A 21,343-nucleotide genomic window follows, 5' to 3' on the forward strand; every position below is an offset into this window, starting at 1 on the left:
GTGTTTAAATATATATGTTATTTGTTTGTGTGATATATCAGCACTAAATGGTCTAAATTGGTGGTGAGAAAAATATAGGCCTAAATTAAATTTATGGGATAAAGAGTAACTAAAAATTGTCATGTGCATATGTATTCACCCCTTTTGCTATGAAGCCTCTAAACCTTTCTGGTGCAATCCATTACCTTCATAACTCGCATGCTTAGTGAAAGGAAGTCCACCTGGGTGCAATCCAAGTGTCACATGGACTGCCAGTATATACACACCCTTTACTGAAAGTCACAGAGGCTGCAACACCATTAAGGAAGAGGCACCACTAACCAAACACCATGAAGACCAAAGAGATCTCCACACAAGTCAGGGAAAAAGTTGTTGGGAAGTACATGTCAGGATTCGGTTATAAAAAAAATATTACAATCTCTGATGTTCCCCCGGTACACCAACAAATCCATGTTAAAGAACATGGTACCACAACAAAGCTGCCAAGAGAGTGCCACCCATGAAAACTCAGCCTGGGCAAGGAGGGCATTAATCTGAGAGGGCACACAGAGACCAAAGGTAACCCTGAAGTAGCTGCAGAGTTCCCAAGTATATGTCCATATGACCACAATAAGCCAAACTCTCCATAGAGGTGGCCTTTATGGAAGAGTCAGCAGAAAAAAGCCTTTACTTGCACAAATTGTAAGGCTCATTTTGAGTTTGCCATAAGGGATGTGAGATACTCCTCAAATATATGGAGGAAGGTGCTGTCGTCAGATGAGAAAAAACGCCATCCCCACAGTGAGACGTGGTGGCGGCATCATGCTGTGGGGATATTTTTTTGCCAGTAGGTACAATGAAAATGGTCTGAGTCGAGGGGAAGATGGATGGTGCGACATACAATGATTTTCTTGAGCAAAACCTGTTTCAGTCTGTCAGTGATTTGAGGCTGAGACAGAAGTTGACCCTCCAACAAGGCAATAATCCAAAGCATATTGCTAAAATGACGCTCAAGTGGTTTAAGAGGAAGCGTGTAAATGTTTTAGTGTGGCCTGGTCAAGCGTAGACTTTAATGCAATTGAGAATCTGTGGTCAGACTTGAAGATTGCTGTTCACCAGAGGAAACCATCTAACTTGAAGGAGCTGGAGCAGTTTTGCCTTGAGGGATGGTCAAAAATTACAGTGGCCAAATGTGGAAAACTCAGAGACTTATCCAAAGTGATATGCAGCTGTTAATGCAGCAAAAGGAGACTCTACAAAGTACTAATTTTAGGGGGGTGAATAGTTAAGCACACTGACGTTTTCATCTATCTTGTCCCTTTGTCTGCTTCACAAAAGAAAACAAAATGTTCACAGTTTTACTGATGCAAACACTCAAACAGTGAAATTCCAGGCAGTGAGGAAGCAAAACAAATAATGACAAGGGGATGAATATTTTTGCAAGCCACTGTATGTGTAATCATCTCTTTGATCCTCCTCATATTATCTCATCATTCTTTTAGGAAACTGATATCTTCATTGGAGGAAGCACTGAAAAAGCAGATGCGAGACTGTGAGTTATTAAGACATGCTGAGGTTAGTGTGTGGGTTTTTCTTTTGTGTTTTTTTTTTTTTTTTTTTTTTAATATAAAATGGTATGTGTGATCCACATGGCAGAATTGCAGGGTACAGTTGTATTGTGTTAAAGAAAAGTTGACTAGGTAATAAATTTAAGTAAAAATGCCTATTAATTACAAAGGACCACCATTGTTTCTCATTATATTCAAATGGAGTTCATTATCTAATTCCCTATTTCAAAACAAATGCTCATCTTAGGAATATTTTACATTTGTAAAGTCAGTCAACCTAAAGCATATTTTTGGGGTGTGAAAGAAAACCAGAGTACTTAAAGGAAAAATGGGAATGTGTGAGAAGAATGTAACCTATCACACAAAAAGAAGGAAAATATGGCACTCGCGGATCTCGCTTTATTGGCAGACACATGTAAAATGGGTTCATATACTGACAATGAGAATACATCTTAGGCCAGGGTCACACTTGCGAGTGCAATGAAACTCGCGCATCAGTATCCGGCACTGCCTCCGGCACTTGGGACCGGAGCGTTCAGCTGCATATAATACATGCAGCCACACACTCCGGTCCCGAGTGCCGGCGGGTATTGATGTGAGAGACTCGTGCGAGTTTCTCGCATTGCACTTGCAAGTGTCACTCCCCCCGACCTTAGGAAAAAAGCTAACTCCTTCCTACCAGACTACACCTGGGCATCCGACAGCCAGCTATTCAGTTTAGCAACGTGTCATTCGGAGGGAACAAACGCCTTAGACTCATTTCTGCTGTTATATTTAGGAAGGTTCTCAACTAAAAACAAGAGGCTATCTGCAGCTCTCCTATGGTCAGATCCTTCTCATTTTTGCATGCCTGTCTTGAGCCAGGGTTGACGTCCAAGGGGCAGGTTCCTGCCCTGGCTACCCTGGTCCAGCCAAACTTGACTTTTAGGCCATTAGTTAGACTAGCTCACTCAGGTAGGGTGAACTCGCAGCCACCATAGTAGCTCCCCTGGATCTGGGCAACTTCAATCTTGTCTTGTACGCACTTCTGTCATCTCCTTTCGTGCCGATCTTTCTTTTAATTTTCCAGCACAAGATACTTTTGTGATTTTTTTTTTTTTTTTTTTTTTCTAGAGATCTCTTCCTTCAGACGAGGCTCGAAAGGGGACTCTCGCCTGTCTCTCCTTCTCTGGGACAGAGTTGCCTGGCCTTCAGCTCTCGCCTTTCTCCATAGCGTCTTCTCCGACTTTCACCTTTAATGAGGAGATTGCTCTCCTTCCTTTTACGTACTTTGTATGTCATCTCCTTAAGATTGTTACACAATCTGATAGTCAGAGCTGTGCAGGTCTACCTGTCTCTCGCAACTCCGTTTGGATGGTCAGTTGCTTTGTGGTTCATTCCGGTTTTCTCTGTCAGATTTCAGACCACCTATAGGGCCACCATTGTTCTCTGGTTTTGTCATTGTGGAAGGTTGGGCTAAGCTAGAGTGCACCTGCCAGAACTCTGCTCTCTCTCTCCACATTGGGTAGAAGCTTCTAAACTTCTGTTCTTCTATGCCATAGGGCCATTACATAGTCGTCTGTTCATATCGTTTTGGAGCTCTTGCCCTTTTGCAGGCTTCAGGTACTACAAGCAGCAGTTGCTTGTGTAGTAACCTGAGGTTTTTTTTTTTTTTTTATATTATTCCTTCTGCTGTACTGGTATAAGTTTTTCCACCCCAGGGACATCGCGTGGTTCCGATGTCCCCTAGTGAAGCCGCCCAGGTGTAGTGTGCTGGGGAGAGGGGAGAAGTCTGCGTTTTTATAAGATGTATTCTTAGTGTCAGCCTCCAGGTGGCAGCATATAAAACCCATGGTTCCTGTGTATCCCCATGAAGGTTACGTGAATGAGTTTTTATGAGTACCAGAAGTCTTTATATTCCACATATGTGCACAGATAGGTAGGAGGAAATACAGACAAGCGTTGAATGATTCCATTAATCTACTATGCTTGTATACTAAGCACCGCTTGCCGACTATCACAAGCCTGCTGCTGGGAGTACCCATAATTTGGCTTATATCCAAATGAAGGTCGTGCCGACCACATCTTCATATGGATCAAAAAATAATGTACAATCAGTTCTTAGATTGAAACCAGCGTGCCAAGAGTTCAAACTAAAAACTATTGGATATGTGTATTACATACTGACAACTGTATTCTATCTTAGAAGCTCTTGTAAGGCTGTGTGCCCACGTTGCGTTTTTTTAAGCGTTTTTGAAGCATTTGTGCCGGATCGGATGCTTCAGAAACGCTTAAAATAAGCTTCCCATTAAATATAATGCATTTTTGGCTTTTTGTGCCAATGCATGCATTTTTTACCGCTCAGAAAACGCTTAGCGACTAAATGCAGCATGCTCATTATTTTCCGCATAGGTCCGCGTTTTTAGCTATTTCCAATTTTCCCAGAAACAGCGCGGAAAAAAACGCGTGTTTTTTGTGCAAAAATCGTGCAAAAAAACGCGCGGTTTCTGGGAAGGAGTCCAGTTTTCTGAGCGTTTAAAAACGCTAACGTGGGCACATAGCATAAAACTGCACTTTTGTATAGTTGCTCAGCGGGCGGATGTGTTTAAAGGGGAAAAAAAACATGTACTTATGACAGGTCAGCTTTAAAGGGGTTGTCCACTGAAGTCAATGTCTGTACGTATGCCTTAACAGGGCTTATGAACACAATAGAGGGCAATTCTTTGTTTTGATTCATAGAGGTGAGCAAAGAAGCAGCTCTGTGAAAGCTGCTCCTATTCTAGTTGAGTCCAAGAACTGCACGGATGGTCTAATAGAAAATCAGCAGTCTGCTAGGGGTGCCGGTGTTCCCGTTTCGGAAAGTTGCTGTCTGTGATGAAAGAAGTCCATTGATTGTTTTAAGTTTATGAAAATGACCTTTCTCTATTGCTTCATTAGGGGACATCAGAAACCATGGTGTTTGCTGCTGACACTAGGCAATAAAAAAGTTAGCTCCTCCTCAGTAGTATACACCAACCTCCCCCCCCCCCCCCCTTTCTCCGGCTTAGCTTGAGACCTTCTTCAGTGGCCGGGACTTGTCCCTGCCATCACAGCTAATCAGTCACGCCTTTCGTCACCATTTTTCTTTTCAGATGCCTCCAACAACCATTATATGAAGAAAGGTGAGCTGCATTATTATATTATATGGGCCTGTTTCTGGCTGACTAAAGGCACTGTACCCACAAGCGGTCTCCTGCCGACTTTCCAAATCCTTGTTGTCCCATAGGTAGACTTCTTTTTCTCAAGATATATTTCTCCCTAATCCACATTATAAGCCTTTCCCCACCACCCACCAAGAAATTATTAAAAGAAATAAATACAGTAATATGATGGGACAGGACACGCTATGGGGGCTTTCACAACATAGCCTGATGTCAGAGACTGCTATTCTGGCTAATGCTGTCAGGTATCCAGACATTGACCACAGCACTGGAGTGCTCTTTCCTATGCCCTCTTCTCCTGAGTTTTCATCAACGGTGAGTCAGTCGTAAGTTGAGGGCTATGGCAGCCGCGGTGCTAGTGGACTGCCCTCTATCCAGCGAGTCAGACACCCCACCTACCTTACGGTCGATTGCAACAGCAGTCCACATTTGCCTCTGTCTACATCCAGTGATTTTTCACGTGCCTTGTAGTCGACTGCAGCAGCGGTACTAGTGTTCTGTCCACTATCAAGCGAGTCTAACGCACCCCCTACCATATACATCATAGTAGATTAGAGGAGCGGTCCATGTTCTCGTTCAATATCCAGTGAGTCAGACACACCATCCACCATGTACTTCTTGGTTGAATGCACCAGCATGCCATGTTGTTCTGCCCACCATCCAGTGATGAGTCAGACGCACCATCTACCATGTAGCCGACGTAAAGGCCCGGTTCATTATCCGGTAAGTCAGACGTAATTCCTGCCACACACTTTAACCTGAATACAGGTTATATCCCAGGTGCCTTTCTCACCATCTGGTTATCAAACCTATTATCAGCTATCTAGCAGATCAGGATTTCAATCTACCATGAATCACACTGTCTATAGTGCTATCCACATGCATTGTGCTGTCCATGGGCACTACTCACTATCCAGCGAGTTAGACGCACCATATATGTTTCACTTGAATAATAGCAGCAGTGTTTCTTTGTGCTCTCTCGCTACTTAGTGAGTCAGATCCTACATCTACCATGATCCTCTTGACTGATCGCAGTGTGATCTAAAAGGCCTTGAGTGTTTTCATCACCTCAGCTCCTTGGCTGTCTGCCCGTACTTAACCCTTCTGTCTTTCAGAGATCGGATAATACTTTGTCCTTTGCAAGCTACAGCCAAGAGTAAGAGAGCCTCTTCAGAACTGGGAATCAATTCCAGATGTCACGTAAAGAAGTTTTCCCCTCTCCGACAAGAATTAGATCGCATAACGCCTTGCCCTTTGCAAGCCACAGCCATAGTACGAGAGCCGCTTCAGTCCTGGATTCAATGCTTGAGCACCACGAAAACATGTGCCTTCCTCCTAACAAGATTTGTTTCCTTCTTGGCATTTAGAGTCATAGTTTTGGTTTCCTCTCCTTGTTATTACATTTTAACTCCCAGGTACAGCACTGTCTCTCCCGGACAGGCCATTCCAATTTGTGGGATCTCTGGCTATGTCTGACCTATGGTTCACAGGTTAAGCATTTGTGCCCAGCTGGTGGTGTCGGTGAGCCAGCCCGTGCACCCTATCAGTTGCCTACACCAGGCATCTTCCCAGGGTTCCTCCTGCCTCAGATGGTTGGAAGTCGCTGAACAGATTGCTTTTTATTTATTTTTTCTTCTTACAGCAACCTACTTTTCTCAATCTCTATGATTATCTGTCCTGCTGCGGCTCATGCCAAAGTAAGCGGTCCCACATTCCAGGATCCTTGTCCCCTTCCTTTCTACAAAGTCCATGTTGGACAAAGGTTACCCACGAAGCTTCAGGGGATCAGTACTTGTTTTTTTTTATAGGCTGGATTGGTTTGCTTATTGGCTATTGTCCTGGTCAGTGCCGTTTTTTTCACCAAGTATGCCCTTTCCAGCTCTGTGTCACACTGTTGCTCTTCAGTACTTAGATTCTAGGTTTAGACCTCTCCATGGCTAACTCTCCAGGGAGTTGGTAGGCTTCCTTCCCATGTTTTGCATGGCTTTACTCCAGCCACTCAGGGTTTTTTTCTCATGTAAATATCTCCTGGTTCTGTGTAGGACAGTTCCTATCCTTCCATTCTGGATCTCCAGCTAATGTACTGATGTTCCCTTTAACACCCTCAAAGATGGCGAAATCTATAAAAACCTACAGCCTTCCTCTGCCCAGTGCACTTAAATTGTTCTCTGTGCATCCATCCTTTTCTACATTACAGGGACTTCAAGATTCTCTGCAAGCCCTCAGCATTACCATCGGCTTAGTCCTTTCTTTAGATTCGGTTAGACTTTCAGCAGGTCACTATCGCCCCTTGCCTCAATCCAGTCTCTATCAAAACATGCTGTCCCAATTCAGACGCGTGGGCTTACCCTCCCTACAGATGGGTTCTCTGACTTTCCTTTCCATGTCTCTCTCGTCTGAGTATACGCTTACTCTTGGGCTAGTGGCGGTGTTCTAACTTCATTCTTCACAAAACATCCTCCCAGACCGACAAACTTCGTAAAGATAGGCATCATCTTTTGTCTTCGTTAGCAACTTTAGTCCAGTTTCGAACAGTTCAGGATTGCCTGTAGACTAATTATGACTTTCTCATCTGGAACTCAGAGTGGTATGTATTTGTTTTTCCTTCCACATCAGATCCCAGGATTCTCTTTTTTTCCAGGATGGTCAACCTCGCCAGAGGTATCTGGTCATAGACTGAACAATGCCGATGCATCCCCAGTAGTAAGCTATGTTTTCCAGACTTTCCAACCTGAGAAAGGTCTTCGACAGGTGAAGGGTCGCCTGTTCTCCGGCTTGTTTCATGAGACTGCCCTTGTCCATAGTCGCTAATATCAGTTCCAACCCTACTTCATTCCGAAGAAATCCAAGCCATTGGCAGTTAGTAAACTTCCACATTCTGCAACTCGGCTATTGTTCCTCCCACACCTTTTTCAACTGGACTCAAATCCTCCCCCTTTCTTCTGCCCTCTTTTCCGCGGAGGTAGTCTACCTTCTTACAGTCTCCTCTTGGAAACTTCTATATCTTCTTCGCTATTATGATTTGATTGTTTCAGGTTTTTATTGTTCGTGAAACGCAGCATCCAAATTGCGGTTCTCCAATCACGTCAGCATTATGATCTAAGTAGGGTTAACCCTCTTATTCTCCCCTTCTCCCCTGTATTGTCTGTACTTGAATCTGGTTTGACCCTGCCCTAGGGGCATGTTTTCTATCTTCCCTTCAGGGGAACCAGTATTCTTGTTTCATCGGTTCAAGTTTTTTTTCCTGTGGGATGCGCCTGCTTAGTAAATCTCCAGTGGTCTCCCATGTGTCTTGGGGATCACATTGGTGCTTAACACCCTATAGCGTTTTGTTGCCTTCATATCATTTGTTTGTCATCTTTTCTCGTTTTCTCGAGATTGTTTTGGTAACAAAACAATCTCTCCATTCCAGTACTTTCCCTTTCTGACCCCTGTGGTCATTCGTTCGATTCTCTCTCTTCATTGTGGGAAATAATCTTCTCTGGCTTTGCTTCTCTTCTTTCTCATCCTATCTCCTGATATATTGTTTATTGGTTAATGCGTGTCTCCGGGTCAGTGCGCATCTCAGAGTCCCATCTGGTGAATCATCAGAATAGTCTTCTAGTTTGGATCCACTCTAGAGTTCTGGATGCATATTTGGAATGAACAGAGCTCCATCTCTATCTTTCTATTCTCGATTCATCTGGGCCTAGGGCCTCCTGCACCTGTCATGTTCAGGCATCTATTCCCAGCTCTATGCTGTCCCTGTTATCTGTTTTCACCTTTTCCAGGTTCTACAGAATACTAACTTTCTTCCATCTCCTTGGGGTTTTCTGGCCTGTGCAGAAATGTTTTGCATGTTACAGTGGCCGGTCTCAAATCTGAGATTTTTTTTTCTTCCCTCCCTTTGGACTTCCCATGGTTTCCTGTGTCCCCCAATGAAGCGATAGAGAAAAGATTTTGGGTTCGTATCGTAAAATCTTTCTCAGAGCATTCATTGGGGGACACAGCACCTGACCTTTCTAGATGTCTCTGTATCTTTTGGTTGCTTCTCCTACCGCTTTTATACTGATCGTCTTTGATCCGGTTGGTGGGTGTATGCTACTGATGAGAAGCAAACTTTTCTTTTTTATTGCATAGTGTCAGCTTCCTAGTGACAGAATCACATACCATGGTTTCCTGTGTCCCCCAATGAAGGCTCCGAGAAAGAAACTTTACGGTAAGAACCAAATATCCTCATCTTCTTGGAAATGTATGCAATATATATATATATATATATTTTTTTTCACTCATCCTTTCTTCATATTACCTTTTCAGCATCATTATTTTTTTGTTTTTCCATCTGCAGTCTGAAAAAGTACCAAAACTGCAGTTTCTTGAGCTGCAGAAAAAACTTGATTCCTGCGAAAAAGCATTGGCTAAGAAGCAGTTCGAGATCGACGAAATTAAGGAGGTGGCTGCCAAACACCAGGCCGATTCAGAGACAATTGATGTTCTTCATGCTCAGGTGAAAAATATTAGTATATTTCTAAACATAGTGCATTCAAAGATTTACTAAAGCATGTCTGTATAGTTGCGACATGGACACAAATCTTGAAAAATGTTTTGCCCAGATCCTGTGTTTGTTTGAATTTAACAGCTACAAATTACAATATTTCCCAGAAATGTCTGGCTGGTGTTCTCCATGTGGTTAGCTGAGCTAGCATAGCTTATTTGTACGCAGCTCTGGCTAAGAGGGATAATCCCATCTCCAATATCCTATCCCAATGTGTAGTAGGTGTATCAGTTGTAGTAATAATCGCAAATAACTCCAATTAAAAATGTAGTGTAATTTTTTTATTCACTCGGTCTTTCCTCTTGTGCAGACATTGCAGGACCTTAGGTATTCATGGTTACGACCACTGATATAGTGACAGATAGCTAGTTGCTAGTGGTCGTAACCATGGATACCCAAGGTCCTGCAATGCCTGCACATGAGGAAAGAGACATAGAAATGTAACAGTGAATCAGAAAACTAATTGGAGGTATTTGCTAATATTATTGTTACACCTACTACTTATTGGGATAGGATTCTGGAGTTTGGAATACCCATTTATGTCCAAAGGTGGAGACAGTGATGCCAACGCTGATTGGGTGCAGAGCTCACATAACCTAACAAACTCATGCGAGTCACGGGAACGCCGAGTGCTGACACCGATGGAACGGCGTCGGCACAGGAGGTGAGTATAGGTGTTTTTATCCTAATGGGGGGAAAACATTCAGTGAGAAGGGGTTGACCTAGTAGTGTACAACCCCTTTTAACAAAGTAATGGCTGCAGGCAAAGCTCCGCTCCACATACGACTGCTAGAGGTTGAATATCTGCCTTCGTATGCCATCAAAGATGTTGTCTCAGTGCTTGATCCTGCATCAGTTAGGGAGCCAATGCATGATTTAGAGTAACTGTACGTCATGTCAGCAAGGGGTTAATATGCTTCCTGACAGTAGTTTTGAATACTTTTTGGGGTCCAAGTTTTAAAACTATCACTTCTGGGTTTTTACATGGGTCGATAATTGGAACAACTTGTTCATAAATTCATAATCATGACAGCCAGCGGTCACCCATTTGAAGCTTTTATGGTGATGTCATTGTTGTCGGCAGCACATCGCTTTATGTAAACAGGGAGCATACTCCAGGGGACAGAACAATCCCAAAACAATCGTTAAGTCCCCATACAGTTTATATGGGTCCGTGTGATTGGTGCTCAATCTATGGCCCAATTGACTTGTACAGTATATGGCAAATAGGCGCTTGATTCTGGGCAGAAATCTGCCCCTCCAATTACAGCTTTAGCGTAATTTCCCGTTTTGATTATTGACCCGTTGTGTATTTTCTATTGTTTATCATCATGTTCAGATTGACATCTACTGTAGTGATTTTCATGCTGAGAGAGAGGCCAGACAAAATATTCATCAAGAGAAGGAGCAGCTAGCAGCTCGCATGGCATTTATAATTCAAGAGAATGAAAAGCTGAAGGAGGAACGAGGAAGGTATGTGTTTGTGTATAGAAAAAGTCCATTTTTATTTGTTCTTAACTTGTGCTTTTTTAGGCTATGCTCTTATGTGCATTTGAGACCGTCAAATTTTATATTTCACACACTCCTCAACAGACCCTAATGATCCCCTTTATGTCAGTACGCAACTACATCTTGGTTTCATGGTTTTCCATTCCATTTTTTTTCTTTCACTTGTTTGAATTTTGAGGCAGAAACATATTTTATGTAATTTGGGAAAATCATAATGGAAAAACGTCACCTTGCCACCACACAGTGTGAATGTAGCCTTAGCTAAAGCAGGGACCCAGTTAAAGAGGTAATTTTATAAGTAGGCTTATACATTTTGATAACTTGCATCCTTTGCGGATAAATTGTATACAGTTAGGTCCATATATATTTGGACAGAGACGACATTTTTATAATTTTGGTTCTAGACATTACCACAATTAATTTTAATCCAAACAATTAAGATGCAGTTGAAGTTCAGACTTTCAGCTTTCATTTGAGGGAATCCACATTAAAATTGGATTAAGGGTTTAGGAGTTTCAGCTCCTTAACATGTGCCACCCTGTTTTTAAAGGGACCAAAAGTAATTGGACTCCAAGGCTATTTCTCCTACGCCTCATATGGGGACACAGACAGTGGGTGTTATGCTGCTTGCCACTAGGAGGACACTAAGTAAACTAGAAAAAAAAGTTAACTCCTCCCCTGCAGTATATACCCTCTCACTGGATGAGATATCTCTAGTTCATGCTTAGTGTCTGTAGGAGGCACTTGGGTCTGGTTCACTGTTTTTTATTTTTCTGTAAATTTTTATTTTTTAATTAACGGAGTGAAGGGGGCGACTGTTCCTTTCTACGGCCCGCTCTCCCCCGAACCAACAACAGGCAAGCACGCGGAGTATACCTCCCCGTACGCTTTCCTGCGACGTTTGGGCTGATTCCTCTAGCATACGGATATGAGGGCAGGCGCAATGGAGAAGATTTTGGCGATGATCCTACCGGAGTCGGAATTCCATGGACCTGGACAGCGCTTACGTAGGCCCTGAATCACCCCCATAGCTCTCCATCCCCTTATCATAGGGAGGATCGATTGAGCATGGCCCCTTTAAGAACTCCTCCAGCTCTGCTACATCAGCCCAGGAGATGAGAGCCTGCATGAATGGCCGGACAGCACCGAGCACTTGAGTTGAGGTATGGGGTCAGGTCCTGGCCCCGGGAAAAGCGCTGATGTAGCGTCAGTGGCGGTGCACCGGCCCCCCCACCCGCGGCGCTACCGTGGGTAGCCTGAAAAAATTTAGTCCCCGGCTTTCCGGCCTGCTAGGCCGCAATTTTAATAGCGCCGCCCGCGCTATTATCGCCGCCCTGCCGCCTCTCATCCCTAACGAGACGAGCAATTATAATCTCGGGGGCCATATTCTTTTACCTCACCCTGCTCTGGAAGCTGTGAGGCTAGCATCCTGCCCGATACCGGGTGACACCGCAGGGCCACCACTATTCCTCCCGGGGGACACGGCATAGAACCGGGTAAGCTGCATCTGCCTCAGATTAAAGCTTAACCCCTTCCCGGCACGTTCCCAGCAGCTGCAGCAGACTCTGTCGTTAATCCTTTCAGGAGCACTATGTCTCAATCTAAGGAGGCTAAACGGGCGGCTAAAAAGCACACTGCGTTTTTTACCGTGTGTACCATTTGCAAGTCTGCCCTACCCAGTGCACAGACTAATCCGTTATGCACGGACTGCGCCTCGGCCTGCGCCCCGGCCTGCACTCAATCGCCCCTCGTCGCCGCTGCTGACGGGCCTCCTGCATTTAATACCCCTGAGTGGGCTGCATCCCTGTCACGGTCAGTGGAGTCTCTGACCCAGGCTATATTCTCCCTACGGGAAGACTCTTTAACCCAGAGAGCGTCCTTACCCCCCGAGGAAGGCTCTGGCGTCGGCCAGGAACAGTCCACCAGCAGGGGCCGTACTCTGTCAAGGGATGGTCAGGTCTCTAGAAAGCGGACCCATGACGCGTCCCCTAGTCCCATTGGTGCCTCTGCATCTGCGACTCCTGTCTCTCGCTCTCCCTCTCCTGGAGTTCTCAGTGAGCACGACTCTGAATTCGAATCTGACACGTCAGCCCCTCAGAATCCCCCAACTGATCAAGAGTCGCTTGATTCTCTTATAGAATCAGTCAACAGGATCCTGAAGTTGGATGAGGATAATGTTCCTGCTCCAGCACATCCCATCTCACTTAATAAAACAAAGCGTTGTGCGCAGGTTATTTACCAGCCATCCGGACTTTAAGGAAATTGTCCAGAAACATAGAGATCATCCGCATAAGCGGTTCACAGGGCAAAAGTCTACTCAGGCTAAATACCCTTTTGATCCAGACCTAAAGAAGGATTGGTTACAGTCCCCCACACACACACACACACCCCCCCCCCCCCCCCGGTGGACCCGCCTGTATCGTATCTTGCTTCAAAAACGCTTTTATCCGTTTCTGAGGGTTCCTCAATCCGAAACCCCTCCGATCGTCAGATTGACTACCTTACCCGTTCAGTTTTTGAAGCTTCAGGAGCAGCGCTTTTTCCAACTTTCGCGGCAATGGCCGCTTGGGCAGAAGTCCTGATTACTTCCTTCCAGGGCACCAGTCTTCCTCCGGAGGCAACCACGGTCGCCAGGCATATAATTCACGCAGCAGACTTTGTAGTGGATGCCTCTTTTGATGCCGCCAATTGTGCTGCCCAAACTGCCGCTAATGCGATCTCCATTAGAAGGGCCCTTTGGCTCCGCGACTGGCGGGCGGATGCCACATCTAAACGATCGTTGATTTCTCTCCCCTTTCAAACGGGTCATCTTTTTGGAGAGAAACTGGATCAGCTTATTTCTAATGCTACCGGAGGAATAAGTAAATTCCTTCCTCAACAAAAGGCCGACGCGCTTTCGATCTTTTCGCAATAACTCCGGTTGGTCCTCCTCTACCGGATCAGGTCCGTCTCCGCGCGGAGACAGAGGCTCCCAGGTCTCATACAGACCTAACCGTTCCTGGAAACCCAGGCCTAGGGCTTCTGGATCCAGGGGAGCCAGATCTCGTAGATCTACCCAATGACTTGTTGCAGTATCTGGCGGTCGCCGACAGAGTAGGCGGTCGCCTACTTTCCTTCAGCCACACCTGGCTTGCGGTCGTCCACGACAAGTGGGTCAGAGAGCTGGTGTCCTCCGGATACATGATAGAGTTTTCCTCTCCCCCTCCAACTCCCTTTTTCCTTTCCTCTCCCCCTAAGGGAAAGACAATAGCCTTTCTTCGGGCTGTTCAGGCTCTGCTAAGGGACGGAGTTATCATTCCGGTCCCTCATCACGAAAGGTTCAGAGGATTTTATTCAAACCTTTTTGTGGTTCCAAAGAAGGACGGGACAATGCGACCCATTCTGGATCTCAAACTGTTAAATTAGTTTGTCACAGTTTGGCGATTCCAAATGGAATCTCTCCGATCAGTTGTTGCTTCCATGGAAAAAGGAGAGTTCCTAGCATCCATCGACATCAAGGACGCTTACCTTCACATTCCAATTTGCCCATCTCACCAGCAGTTCCTGCGTTTTACAATACACGAGGAACACTTCCAGTTCGTTGCCTTGCCCTACGGACTCGCCACTGCCCCCAGGGTCTTTACCAAGGTCATGGCGGCTGTCATGGCCATTCTCCACTCTCGGGGAGTAGTGGTGTTACCGTATCTGGACGACCTGCTCATCAAGGGTCAGTCCCTTCCAGCCTGCGAGGAATCCGTGGAGATAACAGTAAATACACTTTCGTGCCTGGGGTGGAAGATTAAACTTTGCAACGTTTTCCCCGAAACCGGCTCAACAGATTTCCTTTTTAGGAATGATCTTGGACACTTCCCGCGGGTTGGTCATTCTCCTTCCAGAAAAGACGCAAGCCTTACAACAGGCAGTGCGGACTCTTTCCCTTCTAGCTTCACTCCATTCGTTTCAGCATGAGAGTTCTCGGAAAAATGGTAGCTGCGATAGAAGCAGTTCCATTTGCGCAGTTCCATCTCCGTCCCTTACAACATGCATTGCTGTTAGCTTGGGACAAGAACCCGTTCTGCCTGGACAGTCTGATCCTTCTGTCCCTGCGGGTCAGGCAAAGCCTCAGGTGGTGGAGACTGAGGTCCTCACTGAATCAAGGGAGGTCTTTTTTTCTCCCAGTAAGATGGTTGGTTGTAACCACCGACGCAAGTCTTCTCAGCTGGGGTGCGGTCTTTCGTCACCACACAGCATAGGGTCGTTGGTCGCCCCGAGAGTCACGTCTCCCCATCAACATTTTGGAGATACGAGCGATCAGATTTGCTCTACGGAGTTTCCACCATCTTCTCGCAGGTCACCCCATCAGGATCCAATCCGACAACGCCACGGCTGTAGCGTATATCAACCGACAGGGAGGTACCCGGAGCAGGAGGGCCATGCACAAAGTGAGTCACATCCTCCATTGGGCTGAGACCAACCATTCATCCATCTCAGCAATCCACATCCCGGGCGTAGAAAATTGGGCGGCAGATTTCCTCAGTCGCCAAGGCATTGCTTTGGGAGTGGTCTCTTCATCCGGAAGTCTTTCAGCAGATTTGTCATCGTTGGGGGACTCCGGATGTGGACCTCATGGCCTCAAGACTAAACAAGGTTCCTAGGTTCATTGACCGATCGCGTGATCCATGCGCCATCGGAGCGGACGCCCTAGTTCTGCCATGGCACCAGTTCCGGCTCCCCGTACATCTTTCCCCCTCTTCCCTTGTTTCCGAGGGTCATCAAGAAGATCAGAGCAGAGGGTGTACCAGTGATCCTAGTCGCGCCAGATTGGCCGCGCCGAGCTTGGTATGCAGTACTAATACAACTAGTTGCCGACGTCCCCTGGCGACTAACAGATTGCACGGATCTGCTTTCTTAGGGCCCGATTTACCACCAGAACTCCGGGGCCCTGTCTTTGACGGCATGGCCGTTGAATCCTGGATTTTAGTACAGGCTGGGTTCTCTCACGACGTGATTCCCACCATGATTAGTGCTAGGAAGCCTGTGTCCAGGCCTATCTATCACCGCGCCTGGAAAATTTTCTTTTCATGGTACAAGGATCATGGTCTATCCCCTCTGGTGTTCTCCATTCCAGCCATATTGGAGTTCCTTCAATCCGGATTAAACTCAGGCCTCGCGCTTACCGCGCTCAAGGGCCAAATTTCTGTCTTGTCAGTGCTTTTCCAACGCAAAATTGCCACCAAACCTCAAGTCAAGACATTCATTTAAGGAGGTTCCCATGTGGCACCTCCTTATAGAAGGCCATTGGAATCATGGAACCTTAACCTGGTTCTTGGGGCCTTACAGGAGGTCCCTTTCGAACCGCTGCAGGATGTGTCATTGACCGTCCTCTCTTGGAAGGTGGTCTTGTGGCAATTACGTCAATCAGACGAGTTTTGGAATTGGCAGCCCTGTCCTGCCGCTCTCTGTTCCTGAATTTTCATCAGTACAAGGTAGTTTTCAGGACGTCCCCGTCCTTCCTGCCCAATGTCGTCTCCTCGTTCCATCTCAACGAGGAAATTGTTTTGCCTTCCTTTTGTCCAGCGCCAGTCCATGGCATTGAGAAGGCCCTCCACACCATGGATGTGGTTAGGGCGCTGAGACGGTACATCTCGCGGACAGCTCCCTTCCGCAGGTCAGATGCACTGTTCATTCTTCCAGAAGGGCATAGGAAGTGTCTAGCCGCCTCAAAGGCAACGCTAGCCAGGTGGATTTGCTCAGCGATTCAGAAATCCTACCATGTCAGGAACGCGCCTGTCCCAGCGGGGATCAAGGCGCACTCTACCCGGTCAGTGGGCGCCTCTTGGGCCATTCGGCACTAGGCCTCGGCAGAACAGGTCTGCAAGGCTGCGACTTGGTCCAGTCTGCATACTTTTACAACACATTACCTAATTCATTCTCAGGCCTCTCGGCAGACGCAGCCTGCAATCGGCAGTACCTCAGTGTTGACTCAGTGGTATTAGCAGATGTATGCTCCCCACCCAGGGACTGCTTTAGGACGTCCCACTGTCTGTGTCCCCCAATGAGGCGTAGGAGAAATAGGGATTTTTGTGTACTCGCCATAAAATCCTTTTCTCTTAGCCATTCATTGGAGGACACAGCACTCGCCCTGTTTAGCCTACTGGCTCATTTGTAGCATTCTTAGGTTTTGACATAGTTATGGTTATTGTTGACTGTTTAAGCTCCTACTGCTTTTTCACTGAACTGGAGATCTCATCCAGCGAGAGGGTGTATACTGCAAGGGAGGAGTTAACTTTTTTCTGGTTTACTTAGTGTCCTCCTAGTGGCAAGCAGCATAACACCCCACTGTCTCTGTGTCCCCCAATGAATGGCTCGGAGAAAAGGATTTTACGGTGAGTACACAAAAATCTCTATTTCATGGACAGGTGTGTGCAATCCCTTTGTTATGTCATTCTCAATTAAGCAGATAAAAGGCCTGGAGTTGATTTGAGGTGTGGTGCTTGCATTTGGAAGGTTTTGCTGTGATGGAAACATGCGGTCAAAGGAGCTCTCCATGCAGGTGAAACAAGCCATCCTTAAGCTGCAAAAACAGAAAAAACCCATCCGAGAAATTGCTACATTAGGAGTGGCAAAATCTACAGTTTGGTACATCCTGAGAAAGAAAGAAAGCACTGCTGAACTCATCAATGCAAAAAGACCTGGGTGCCCACGGAAGACAACAGTGGTGGATGATCGCAGAATAATCTCCATGGTGAAGAGAAACCCCTTCACAACAGCCAACCAAGTGAACAACTCTCCAGGAGGTAGGCGTATCAAAATCCAAATCTACCATAAAGAGAAGACTGCATGAAAGTAAATACAGAGGGTTCACTGCACGGTGCAAGCCACTCATAAGCATCAAGAATCAAAAGGCTAGACTGGACTTTGCTAAAAAAACATTTAAAAAAGCCAGCACAGTTCTGGAAGAACATTCTTTGGACAGATGAAACCAAGATCAACCTCTACCTGAATGATGGAAAGAGAAAAGTATGGCGAAGGCGTGGTACAGCTCATGATCCAAAGCATACCACATCATCTGTAAAACACGGCAGAGGCAGTGTGATGGCTTGGGCATGCATGGCTGCCAGTGGCACTGGGTCACTAGTGTTTATTGATGATGTGACACATGACAGAAGCAGCCAAATGAATTCTGAGGTATTCAGAGCCATACTGTGTGCTCAGATCCAGCCAAATGCAGCCAAACTGATTGGTCGTCGTTTCATACTACAGATGAACAATGACCCAAAACGTAAAGCCAATGCAACCCAGGAGTTTACTAAAGCAAAGAAGTGGAATATTCTTGAATGGCCAAGTCAGTCACCTGATCTCAACCCAATTGAGCATGCATTTCACTTGTTAAAGACTAAACTTCAGACAGGCTCACAAACAAACAGCAACTGAAAACCACCGCAGTGAAGGCCTGGCAGAGCATCAAAAAGGAGGAAACACAGCGTCTGGTGATGTCTATGAGTTCAAGACTTCAGGTAGTCATTGCCAACAAAGGGTTTTCAACCAAGTACTAGAAATGAACATTTTATTTACAATTATTTAATCTGTCCAATTACTTTTGGTCCCTTTAAAAACAGGGTGGCACATGTTAAGGAGCTGAAACTCCTAAACCCTTCATCCAATTTTAATATGGATACCCTCAAATGAAAGCTGAAAGTCTGAACTTCAACTGCATCTGAATGGTTTTGTTTAAAATTCATTGTGGTAATGTCTAGAACCAAAATTAGAAAAATGTTCTCTGTCCAAATATATATGGACCTAACTGTATCTAAAACAATTATCTGCAAATGACAAGTTACAAAAAAATGACCACATTATATAGAGTGTATTTTGTGATTGCACAGAAAATGGAATTCTCAACTATACTGTCTCATGATCGAATTAACTGTCTCATGATCGAATTAATGACCAGGATCCTAATAATCATAGATGTCTAATGCCCATACAATATCATGGAAAAATTAGAAAAGGGTTTTTTTTCCTGATGGCTTTTTCAGTGCCATTATGCTGAAGGTCTCGTTGACTGAAACATTAATTTAACACATTGGATTACAATAAAAATTCAAATACAAGTGCCGTGATATTTTTTGTTTATTACTTGATTTCTGATAGCCGATCCTTTTTGTTCTCCCGGAAGTAAGAGGCTACCAGAGGAGTCTGCCAGCTGATCTCATTGAGAACTCTGGAATGCTGAGCCGAGCTTTCCTGTGTGTATGGGGTCTCAAAAGGAAAGATAGATGCCACCTGTTGGTCAAACATCGTTCAGCTCTATTTCATGAATGGGGTTGCTAATACAGGAAGCCAGAATTTTACAATTTAAGGTTTGAAAATGGAAAACATTTGTACCAACCTTTAGAACATATATGGTTAGAAATTGGGACAGAAGTTGAATCTAAGATGACCTTTACTTTCAGAAAAGAAGATCGAAATAAGTTGTAAGTAATGAATGCCTCTTTCTTTAGGCAGTCCATAGAACAGCTTCAGAGGCGGCATGGCTCCTTGAGATCCACAGATGGTAGTGAAAGTCCCACTCTTGCATCCAGAGGTAAATTTTACTGTTAGTCATTTTAGCCATTACTTTCAGTTACATGATATAATCAAATATATATTTTATTATCTGGCAAGAGCTTAGCTAAAACTGTAACTGAAATGTGTTGTGTTACAACTGTATAGTCTTTTTACATTAGGGGTGCACAACGTTTTTGTTCCAAGAGCCACATTTTCCTAATGAACCAATCCAGGAGTCGCACTAAAAATTAAATTACTTTTTGTGAAATTTGTGAAAGTATATACCATAAATGACTCTTACCACCAAGCTATGGTCCCACATTGAGCTATTTGGTGTGTTTTTGATGTTGCAGATTTTTTTGCAGCATTTCTGCACTCATTAAGTAAAATAGATTACTTGCAATTTTTTGAAAGTCTGTAACACCAAAAAGTCACCGAAAAGCTCATCATTGGAACGTAGGATTAGACTATGTTCACACGTTGTCTTTTTGCTGCTTTTTTTTTTTTCTGTAGGCAAAACATGCTCTCTTGGCAGTAAAGAAGCTGCTTACAAAAAGCACGTTTTGCTGCATTTTTGTCTATTGTGCATGCTGATAAGTTTTGTGCTCTTCCCAAAAAAATGATTCAACTTCCGTTTGGTTTTTGCACAAAAACACAGCAACATCTGATGCCTGCTTTTTTTCCTGCATTTTCGTACTTGCTCATGGCTTTCTATGGGTGAAAAAACGCTGAAAGCCGTGACGTGCTGCAAAAACGTAGCAGTTTTCCAATTCAGTCAGGGAAAAAAAAACAATGAGGATTCTGAAATCTCATAGCTTTTGCTGGTACTGTAAAATGCAGCTTAAAATTTGCATAAAACTGCAGCAAAACACAACGTGTGAACATAGCATTAGAGGGCTCGTCTTCCGCTCCTAAACCCACATCAAAAACTGTATCAAATACGCTATTTGAACAATTCCTGGACATATTTTAATGGGAGCAGCACCTTTAGTGCACACACTGAGTTTTCACATTATTTTGAATATTATGCAGTATAAGTGCAAGTGTATTCATAGAGTATCTGAAACTTTTTTTTGTTTATGTGGACTTGCAGTAAAATCCGCTTCTGTATCTTCGTTTAAAAACTCTGAATGGGTTCAAAAGAGGACGATGTCATTTTTTTGGCTCTCTACAATAGAGCAAGGGGTTTTTTTTTGGTTTCTGCCTAATGATTCAGAACTCCCATAAACTAGAGTGGAGCGAGCAGACACCGAAATCCACATTTAATTCACATACTCCTTTCTAAAGTACCAAACCGGTGCCAAGACTCCATTCTCCTGATGTATGAGGCATCCAGAGATGTCTGCACTAGATATGGGCGAACAAACCCCTGGATGTTTGGGTCCAGCGGGTTCGGCCGAACAGTTAAAAAAAAAAAAAAAAAAAGTTTGGGTACCAGAACAGTAGGTGGACCCAAACCTAGGCCCCACTCACTTGACTAGGGGGCCCAAACATCCAATGTCTGGCATGCTGTCATGTGCATGAAAGAGCAACAAACACTGTCTCCGATAGGCGGTAAAATCATTACCGCCAGTCAGATAGCTGTGATTCCCATGCTATCAAATGACAGCAGAAGCCCGCAATTCTGATCGAAGGTAAAAAGTTTACATCGGGTCACTGGCGTCAGCTGATGGGACTACTGTAGGAACAGCGGCTGTGTGACTGGAGGTAATGCTTTTACCGCTGATCAGAGACAGTGTTTGCCGCGCTGTCATGCACATGACATCACACAAAACACCCGTGCCCATCTCTATTCTGCACAGATAACCATTACGTCTTGCCAGTTCCTGCTCCTCAGCTGCTGCCACTACTCTTCTGTGTATGGCTGCTCATTTATAGTTAATCTGCCAATTATTTTTCTGTCCATATAGTTGGGGGCTGCAGGCTGTGCACCATTATTGCCCTAAGGGGTTTTTTCCACTAAAGACATTTGCCTCCTGTCCATTTTGTGATATAGAGTATACCACATATTCAGTGGTTAGCACTGCAGCCTTGCAGCGCTGGGG

The 21,343-nt window shown here is 44.9% G+C and overlaps 1 protein-coding gene across 2 annotated transcripts in view; it reads left to right on the plus strand.

Annotated features, from left to right (window-relative positions):
- The window catches only part of OPTN (optineurin), a 105,866-nt gene that overhangs the window by 83,668 nt on the left and 855 nt on the right, over positions 1-21,343 (plus strand). For both annotated transcript variants that reach the window (XM_073551267.1, XM_073551266.1), the window contains exons 10-13: positions 1,482-1,554; positions 9,054-9,212; positions 10,600-10,733; positions 19,253-19,335. In XM_073551267.1, coding sequence (XP_073407368.1) covers positions 1,482-1,554; positions 9,054-9,212; positions 10,600-10,733; positions 19,253-19,335 — 449 coding nt within the window. The remainder of the gene's footprint in view (positions 1-1,481; positions 1,555-9,053; positions 9,213-10,599; positions 10,734-19,252; positions 19,336-21,343) is intronic.

This window comes from Dendrobates tinctorius, unplaced genomic scaffold (genome assembly GCF_039654945.1).
Source record: "Dendrobates tinctorius isolate UK_male_01 unplaced genomic scaffold, ASM3965494v1 ptg000174l, whole genome shotgun sequence".
Classification (NCBI taxonomy): Eukaryota; Metazoa; Chordata; class Amphibia; order Anura; family Dendrobatidae; genus Dendrobates; species Dendrobates tinctorius.